The following is a 10,000-nucleotide window of genomic DNA, read 5'->3' as shown; positions in this document are numbered from 1 at the left end:
TATAAGAGGGTGTTAATCGACCTCAAAGTGCGAGTCATTAAGTCAAATAGGCATAGTATTAGAAATACTTCTCAATGTATCGCGTGTAAGAATCTGCGCTTTCCAGCGGTAGCTTATGCCTGTATTTCAGTACCTTACATTAACCCATCCTAGTACTGAGCTCCCCGTCTTCATGCGTGTAAAATTCCCCCCCATTCAGAAACATTCACAGATTTCTTTAATGTCGTGTGTGGTTTCGTTGGCAGGCCGAGGACCCCAGCGACGGGTGGCGAATCAGATTCCTGCCGAGATCCTGAATGACGCGGATCTGCAGGAGGCCGTCAAGGCTCTCCCTCAAAACTACAACTTCGAGATTCCCAAGACAGTGTGGAGGGTGAGGCAGGCCCAGGCCAGGAGAGGTACAGCAACCCACACAGCGAGTTCCATGCTGGGCTGCAGTGTGTTTGAGTAGCTCAGTGGTTACAGTGCTCGGCTGCAGTGTGTTTGAGTAGCTCAGTGGTTAGAGTGCTGGGCTGCAGTGTGTTTGAGTAGCTCAGTGGTTACAGTGCTCGGCTGCAGTGTGTTTGAGTAGCTCAGTGGTTAGAGTGCTGGGCTGCAGTGTGTTTGAGGAGCTCAGTGGTTAGAGTGCTGGGCTGCAGTGTGTTTGAGTAGCTCAGTGGTTAGAGTGCTGGGCTGCAGTGTGTTTGAGTAGCTCAGTGGTTAGAGTGCTGGGCTGCAGTGTGTTTGAGTAGCTCAGTGGTTAGAGTGCTGGGCTGCAGTGTGTTTGAGTAGCTCAGTGGTTAGAGTGCTGGGCTGCAGTGTGTTTGAGGAGCTCAGTGGTTAGAGTGCTGGGCTGCAGTGGGTTTGAGTAGCTCAGTGGTTAGAGACAGTGCTGGGCTGCAGTGTGGAGGGTAGTGGGTTTGAGTAGCTCAGTGGTTAGAGACAGTGCTGGGCTGCAGTGTGGAGGGTAGTGGGTTTGAGTAACTCAGTGGTTAGAGTTCTCTGCTGCAGTATTCGTGGTGAGTCATCAAAATGTTGTCATGGAAATCTGGCTTGTTATCTGTTGTCACCTGGCCTTTTTTTTTTTTGGTATAGTGATTGTGTAAATGAAGCTTATGGCACTTTAAGGATTTTCACACCTCTTTACTAAATGTCTAAATGTGTTCAAACATGCTGGCAGAATGAAGTTGTATTGATCGTCTATCTAGAAAACCATCTGCACACCTTAAAGGTACACAAAATACTGTAAATAATGTGTATCTACTATTGAAAATACTGCCAGCCCCCCCATGCATGTGGATCTACGATAGCCATGTCCATGTAATCGCTCTTGCCAGGCCCTTTGCCTTCACTGCAGCTCACCTATCCAGGCACTATAGACTCACTTTCTGTGCAGCAGTCAAATGGATAAGGTGTTAGTTAACCCAATCCAGCACAGAGCACAAAATCACATAGAGGACACAGCTGGAAAGTAATTGGAGCTAGAGTAGGACAGAGGGAAGGAGACGCTTCTTCACACAGAGAGTGTGTATGGAATGGGCTGCCTAGTTGTGTCGTTGAGGCAGAATCACTGGGATCCTTTGAGACTCAACTTGATAAAGTTCTGAGAGCAATCAGACACCAGGAACCAGAGCTGAGATCGGCTGTATGGCCTGTGCTTGTTTGTTAACTTTCTTATGTGTTTTTTGATTAAATAAATAAATATCAAGGACCGACAGTTCAGTTCAGGGCAGATTTTGCAGGAATCCAAGAGCTGCTCAAAAAGCCGGTGCAGCCCTGATCATTCTAGTTCAGCACCTCTTAACAAGGCTGCACTAATTGAACAGGTTGGCTTGGTTCGGGTTCATTGCTGTGCCCCTCCCCATGTAGCATTGATCAGCCTGCAGAACTGGGCCTGCGCTCCCTTTGCTGTGTAGTCCTGGCGTGTGGCAGGAGCCTCGGTACTTCTAGCTGCTCTGCTCACAAAGGCTTCTCTCTCCCCACGCGGTGCACAGAGGTGCTAGCGAGCTGCACATAATTAATTGCTCCAGTGAAAGAAAACAGGTTTGCGTGTCACAGGGAACCTTAAGAAGCGGCCTTCGTTCCCGGGAGGCGGTGAAAAGGATAGGCCCTAACACATGCAATGCCTTGACCTCGCAGGAGCTCACTTTCCAATATATAAAATTAAAAAATAAACAAGCTACAGTGATCATAGGGGGATAGTAGGGGACCTCGTCTCAAACAGGGGGCAGGTCCTGGTGATGCTGCTGCATTCCCATCAGCCTGCTGGGACTCAACAAGACTAGTTCATTTCCTTAAGAAGCAGAACATCGACCCATGCATGTGATCTTTGACTGGCAGGATTACTTCATGTTTGCAGACTGCAGGCTGAACCGGTGGCAGGCAGCCCCAGAGGGATATTGGAACAAAATGAGGTTGAGTTCTTTCAGATGGAAACGTAGAATCAGTAAAGCTTTTTGAGATCTGAGCAAATCAGGGTTGGCGTGTCTGGGATCGGAGCACATCGCATGATCAGATCCGAGCAGTGGACACTGGGTTCGAAAGCTGTTCGAGCTCTGGTCGGTGCTCAGCGATGTTTCAGAAGACAGATCCACGCTGTGCGGTGCTCCTTGAATCAGGGATTGCCAGTTGTGCTGCACTGTTGCCGTGTCCCTGGGTGCTGTAACCTTTCGCTCTTAATATATTCGCCCTTTGTAGTTAATGAACAAGCTTTCTGTTCGGGTGAGGTGAAGCATGGCGCTTAACCTTTCCTCCTGCTCGGAGCCCCCCTTGCACCATCCGGCTTCATTCACAGAGCAGGGGCATCTCTCCCGGGACGTCACCACTTAGCCATGGCCTTCAGAGTCCGTTGCAATCCTCTGGCCCTGCCTTGGGGGCCAAAGTAACAGCTGGCTTCAAAGCCACATATTGGATTCAGATATACCACGGAGAGTAAAAACAGTTGTAGGCTTAGAAATTTTGAAATGTTCGTCCCAGTTACTGATGCATCACGCCGTGCAACGTAGATTCGACAGGTAAACTGGTAATCTTCTCTCAGCCTGATTTGAGAGGGAATTCTGTCTTGACAGGGAAGCGTTTGACTGTCTCGTTGGACGGGCGTTGTGATTTGCCCCTGTAGTTGTATTAGCCGCCTGTTTGTCTTGCAGAATCGTTTTTAAAGTGTGCAGTACTTTGTAGACCGTGTAATGCCGAGCACAATCGATCAATCCTTCATTCATGCATCCCTTGTTTTAAAACATCTAGAACGGGAGGACGTGGGCTGCTTGAGTGGCGCTGGAACGATCGGTTCCTTATTAAACCAGGCGCTAAGCTCTGGCCTGGCTGCCACAATTGAGTGGAGAAACTAATTTTCTGTTTTAATGATGATTAATTCCACTGTCAGTGTGTGTGTGTGTGTGTGTGTGTGTGGTGGTGTTACAGTCTGTAGGGTCCCCAGGGAAACACAGCATGCTGGTTTGGCACGGATCCACGAGCTGGCAGGTAGGTGTTTACTCATTGGTCCTGAGTTGTTACATGTCTTAATTGGTTGTTGGGAAGGGAAGAAGGTAGCCTCTCCAGCCCCTGGGAGGCAGTGTGTTCTCACGCAAAGGCTCAATCAATAGGAATATTAACACTGGTGCCTGGGGGGTGTGCGGGCAGTACGAAGCACCTTGGAGACAAAAATAGAAATCCCTCAGTAATGAGTCCTAGAATTGAAGAACTGTTCCAATCCTGTGTGAGTGTCTGTCTGCTGTGTTTCTGTGCAAGGTTATTTGCATGTATTTTCTACTTCAGTTTGGCATACCCGGGTATGACAATGAATCATTCCTGCTACCTACAAGGAGGCTGTGTGGTCCAGTTGATGCATAGTCTCGTATCTTGTGAAGTGCTTTGTGATGGTGGTCCACGATGAAAGTATGTAAAAATAAAGATTCTTATTAATCGCTGCATGTGTTGTAGGTCAGACCCACTCGGACAGAGCAATACAGTTTGCTTTTATATGGCGTTCTTCATGCAGAGAATCCCAAGGTGCTTTTAAAATAAGTTAACTCAAAGAAATAGGTTTTTAAAGGTAACTGAAAAGGTTGCAGCGTGCCTGACAGGACTCGGAACGGAGTCCCAAAGCCAGGGAGCAGCGCAACTGAAGGCTCTCTCCCCTCCTGATTGTAGACGACTTCTAGAGCTTCCAAAAGCATCACTGATCTCAAGTGCACAAGACTAGGAGCACAAGCTGCCAACATTTCCTGGAAATATAAAAGCACAAAACCATGAAGAAGTAGCAGTCCGGCCAACAGCAAGTCCCAGGGTGCAAGGGGTTATATAGCATGGTCTTTGTAAATAGCAAGCAGGTCTCGTGTCTGGCAACCTGCACCTCAGTCCTCTCCAACACTTCTGTACCCGGTCTTCATAATGGGAGATGACAGCAACTGGCACCTTTTAATCACCAGCGTCACCCAGACGGCAGTGAAGCCTGTGACTAATGCACAGGCAGGGGGGCGCGTTGCAACACTTTGAGTGGCTCTGTGAATAACGCCGTCATGGAGAGGTTGTGCTCATTTCAACACATCCGTAATGGTGTTAGAAACACGGCTTTCTAATCTGTCTTGTGTTTGTTGTTCCTCTCGTTAGCTGTGCTGTTCTCTGCTGGGCTCCTGTTCTGCTGTCCATCTGCTGCTTGTGTTTTTTTTTTAGTTTTTTTTATTTTGTCTTCAGAAACCTGGAACCAGCTTACAGCAACGCTGTGAAGTGTTTCATTTATTTTTGAAGACGGCTCATGAAAGATGAACGAATGTTGGAACGTTCACCTGAATCCTGAAATAATTGTTCTCTCTGGGCTTGGTGTAGAGACATGTTGTGTAGCAGGGTCAAAGGTTAGGGGTCATTCCTGTTCGAGTGAACTAACAGGGGTGACTAACCCTCTTAAGCCACTTTGTTGCTGCTTGTTGGAAGGTTAATTGCTATTGATTGGTGCTCAGTTGTACAGGTGAAGGAAGGACAGCTGTTCTGTTCTGCTGATATGTGTCTTAAAGGCAATTCTGATTACAAGTCTTGCCACACCTTGCATGCGGTTTGTGTGTCATTATTATCATCAGCCACCACAGAGTAGTCCTGGTTTCTTTGTAGTTTTGTACTGTTAAAGGATTGTATTCCTGTCTGGAAATTCGCCTTTGCGCTTGAGCACGGGGTCTGACCTACATTATATAAAAAGCTCCCTTTGTTACGGGAATCTCTCTCTCTGACTCGCTCTCTTTCACGCTCCTCTCTTCCCAGTCGCTCTCCAGATGCCAGAGGGACTCCAGATGTTCGCCTGCGCTGTTGCTGACATCATCGAGAGGTAGGAGCTTCCTTCACCATCACACCTGCTAACTCGGAGCGTCTGCCAGGGGAGGAGCGTTTTGAAATCCTGATGCTAGCCCTGTCCGCATCAGCCCTTGTTTGAAGGAATTCCGCAATCGATCTTCGTGCTGTCCAGACCTCCTTTTGACCACAGCCCTTTTAAGTTCGCTTCCTTCAGTGTGTTCTGTTCTAATAATACCCCGACTGACCCTAACACTCGCATTCTGTACTGGGCAGGGGGCAGCTATTGCCTGTAACACAGCAAGTGAAACACAAGGGCCATCGGATCCAGCCCACGAGCGCTGTGGTGCCCCCACATGGAATCCATTTCCAACTTCAGGCCTGGGGGAGGCATTTAGCTTCTCCCTCTGTCTCCTAAAGCGCATTTGTGCCGCTGTGACAGGACCCGCAGTGTAGCGAGCAGCACTAGACTCGAGGGAGCACAGCGCCATGTTATAATTTCCTGGGGTTATCTCAGGGAACTAAAATGAAATGGTTTGCTTACGCAGATCCCAGACCTGTGAGACGGCCTTGTTAAGTGTGAACTGAGGGCATTAATCTAGCTAATTGCACAGTCGGCAGCTCAGTTATTTTTTGACTGTCGTTTCACTGTGGGCAGTGCGTACACTAGAACTGTTTAGTTTGGCTGATCCAAGCAGAATTTCAGCATAACAGTGAGGATAAAAAAAGCACCCATTAATAATGATAATAGTAATACAAATCTGGTTGAACAGCAGGTTCAGCTATTCCTGTCCTTTTTTATGTTCTTTTCCCCTCCCTGTTATTCCTGATAGCTGTCTAGAGTGAATCAAGAAATCGGTGCGTGTTCTTAATTAAGATTGCATGATCGTTAATTAAAGCAGTGTTTGAGTTTGGAAGAAGGGGAGCTCATTTTTGCACAGAGGTGTGGTAGCATCATTTCTTCAGGAGTCTTATTTATCACTGCCCCGCGAAAAAAAATAAAATAAATGAAACCGCTGGGCTGAGAAGTAATCTGCCAAACTAGCACTCCTGCCATTGAATTAGCTGCTCTCAGATCCCCAGTACAGCACTGAGTTCTCTACACTAGACTGTATTGAATTAGCTGCTCTCAGATCCCCAGTACAGCACTGAGTTCTCTACACTAGACTGTATTGAATTAGCTGCTCTCAGATCCCCAGTACAGCACTGAGTTCTCTACACTAGACTGTATTGAATTAGCTGCTCTCAGATCCCCAGTACAGCACTGAGTTCTCTACACTAGACTGTATTGAATTAGCTGCTCTCAGATCCCCAGTACAGCACTGAGTTCTCTACACTAGACTGTATTGAATTAGCTGCTCTCAGATCCCCAGTACAGCACTGAGTTCTCTACACTAGACTGTATTGAATTAGCTGCTCTCAGATCCAGTACAGTACAGCACTGAGTTCTCTACACTAGACTGTATTGAATTAGCTGCTCTCAGATCCCCAGTACAGCACTGAGTTCTCTACACTAGACTGTATTGAATTAGCTGCTCTCAGATCCCCAGTACAGCACTGAGTTCTCTACACTAGACTGTATTGAATTAGCTGCTCTCAGATCCCCAGTACAGCACTGAGTTCTCTATACTAGACTGTATTGAATTAGCTGCTCTCAGATCCCCAGTACAGCACTGAGTTCTCTACACTAGACTGTATTGAATTAGCTGCTCTCAGATCCCCAGTACAGCACTGAGTTCTCTACACTAGACTGTATTGAATTAGCTGCTCTCAGATCCCCAGTACAGCACTGAGTTCTCTACACTAGACTGTATTGAATTAGCTGCTCTCAGATCCCCAGTACAGCACTGTAGCTCTCTACAGCACTAGACTGTATTGAATTAGCTGCTCAGATCCCCAGTACAGCACTGAGTTCTCTACACTAGACTGTATTGAATTAGCTGCTGTCAGATTCTCTGTGTGATTCACACCAAGGTTTTATAAAACATTGTCTCACCTCTGATTTCACTTTCCTGTGTGTGTGTGTGCGTGTGCATGCTTGCGTGTGTTCATTGTGTTGCCCAGTCTGTGTGAATGTGCTTTCCTCTGAGTTCAGGAGCTGCTCTGCTGTTCTTGTTGCTGTCAGTAGATACAGTTAGTCCAAGTTAAACCGCTTGATGCTGCTAAGATGCTGTTTCGGCTTCATGTGTTGAAAACTACAGGGGGAGAACCTGCACAGGTCGTGTGTTTGATTGTAATAAAAACTGCCTCTCTCTGCAGCTCCAGTAATCTGTTTTCGTGCAGCACTGTAGTAACTTCTTGATTTGGCAGCTCACAGTGAGTGTTGGTGGAGAGGGTGATGGAGCTGTCAGCGGGGCAGCCGGGCGCTGTCGTAATTGCGCGGCTCATTAACGCTGATAGGGCAGGTTTAGCCTGGCTCAGCCACGGGCCCGTCTCACGCACACTGATTCCACTCCTCCTGAATCGCACATTGATTTGCTGGGTTCGTTTACTGTTCACTCTCCTGTCATGCGGGGATGGAAACGAGACTCCTGATGCATAGCAGGTGCTCCCATTCCAGGTTTTACTGGCAGCTTGACTAGCCCCAGTGTGCAGGTAACAATCCCTTTGCATCGTAGCAGATCTGCCGGCGTCGTGATACAGGACCGATTACAGCAGCTGCTTTTGGTTCTTGAATGAGGAATAAATGTGTGATCTGTATCTCATTTTGCTAACAGCAGGGAGCCTCACCAGTCTGCCCTGGTAAAGGCAGGACTGTGGGGTGTGCAGGCGGGGGAGCGCAGGGCAGAGTCCTGGCTGTGCGGAGTGGAGGGAATTCCACAGGGAGTGTCGCGTTGGCTCTGGTGCTCCCGCACGATAGCGACTGAGTCACCTCACCAGGTCGCTGTGCTCAAGCGCGCACTTGCAGCGTGGGCCTCTAGGGGGCAGTAGCTTGCTGCACACACTGGCGTGTAATTTCTTCTTTAAGGATTCCATGTGCTACCTATGGACCTGTTTCTTTTTTGTGTTTGTTGCCCTGCAGAGAGGGACTCCTCCCTGCTTCTCAGTGTGCATCAGTACAGGAGAGAGTGGATGGCATCTCTCTCTCTCTCTCCCTGGAGTATCCTGATGATAATACATGTTAGATAGATATACGCTCAGCCTGCAGGATCAATTTATTATCTGGCACTCGGAGCTCTGGCAGTCAAAGAAGCTTTGCAGGGCAGCCAGGAAACAAGACGTCAATACAGATTCCTCGTTCAGCACAGTCATGTTGCTTGATGAGAATGATCACAATTAATTATTATGTACTGTATATTGCTGTCAGGCTAGACTAGCTTCAGTATACCCCTGCGATCTGGCCATATCTGAGCAATGCAGGCCAGCTAGGAGGAACATGGCTTTCTGAGAAGGATGTTGAGTTCAGGGATGGAGGCAAGACTCCCATTGCAATGCAGTTTCACCCATTCCAGGTTTTACTACGAGCTCGATTAGCCCCGGTGTGTAGGTCACTGGCTCAGGTGTGTGTTTATTAAGCAAAATCAGAAAAGGCTCAAACTGATCTGCAGTCTGCATCTGCGATGCTAGAATTGGTCGCCTGGATGGAAGATGGCTCTCTGAATCGCTGTGTGTAAAGACAGAGTTGTGCGGAGCGGGTTGGGAATGTGCGGAGCAGCGAGGGTTAAGTTGCAGGGGAAGCGCGAGCAGCCCGGATGTGGAGATCTGAGGGAATTGGATTATTCTGAGCGATTTACAGACACCACTTAACAAAACCACCTAAAGTGCTTCAGCCAGAGAACAGGAATGATAATAATAATAATAGACGATACTCCCGTTGCTCACAGACCCATCTAATCCTGGCTCTCAGGCAGGCTGCTGTCTAAATCCTTCAGCTGCTTTTGTGAAGCACCCTGATTTTACACCTTTAATAATGCTTAAAAATAAAAAAAAAACTGACCAGTTTCCATGAAGTGTATTTAGGATTATTGTTATTAGGAGCACTCCATCCATGTGGTGTTATTATAAGCTGTTATAACCAGGACCTCTTCCACTGCATAGAGAATCTGGAGTATAGAAATTAATAGTAAATCACAGCATCAGGGCAGCAGAATATCCAGACCTTCCGGAACCAAGTGATTCTGCATTCTAGAAGTAACAAAGGTTCTAGGCTAGGCTTTTCCCATTCCACTTGGAATCTGATAAGAGATTCCATTAGCTAAGAAGGGGGTCCGACGCTGACATTACAGTGCTCCTGTCAGCTCCCAAAATCTCGTCCGCAGCTATTCCACAGCCCTGCACGGCATCCTCAACTAGGTCCAGTTGAAGGACTTTCTATTAAAAGTGCTCTAGATTGGTTGGTTTGTTGTTGAATGATTGTGTCCTGAAAACTTATTTTAGCATTCCGTGGATTCGGAGCGTACCATCTCGGCTGCACTGGAGGGGTGGGGGAGGGTTGCATCATACTTCAGTCTCAAGTAGCTGTTCTGATGACCTACCCTGACCAGGACAGTGTTAGATTGTTATGGATTTGCACCCTCTTCTGGGTAATAGTTAATAAAGATGAGATTGCTGTGTCCTTGTGAAGCACTCCTTCAAAGCTAACCTTGTTTTGAATGGGTTTTTAAACTGCTCTCTCTCTCTCACACACACACACACACACACACTCTTCCACTGGGACCAGCTGTAATGGATTGAATGGGATTAATGGCAGGGGGGGGGTGAGAGCGTGACCTCACCTGAGCTGCTGGCTCTCTCTGATCGTGTT

General features: G+C 47.6%; 1 protein-coding gene across 1 annotated transcript in view; it reads left to right on the top strand.

The window, feature by feature from the left end:
- LOC121305108 (2-(3-amino-3-carboxypropyl)histidine synthase subunit 1-like) overlaps positions 1–6,377 on the top strand; it is a 6,544-nt gene extending 167 nt beyond the window's left edge. The window contains exons 2-3 of the mRNA XM_041236650.1: positions 246–398; positions 5,230–6,377. Coding sequence (XP_041092584.1) covers positions 246–398; positions 5,230–5,297 — 221 coding nt within the window. The 3' untranslated portion in view covers positions 5,298–6,377. The remainder of the gene's footprint in view (positions 1–245; positions 399–5,229) is intronic.
- Positions 6,378–10,000: the final 3,623 nt, after the last annotated feature.

The sequence above is a fragment of the Polyodon spathula genome, chromosome 41 (assembly GCF_017654505.1).
Source record: "Polyodon spathula isolate WHYD16114869_AA chromosome 41, ASM1765450v1, whole genome shotgun sequence".
Classification (NCBI taxonomy): Eukaryota; Metazoa; Chordata; class Actinopteri; order Acipenseriformes; family Polyodontidae; genus Polyodon; species Polyodon spathula.
This window is presented reverse-complemented; position numbering and strand designations above follow the sequence as displayed.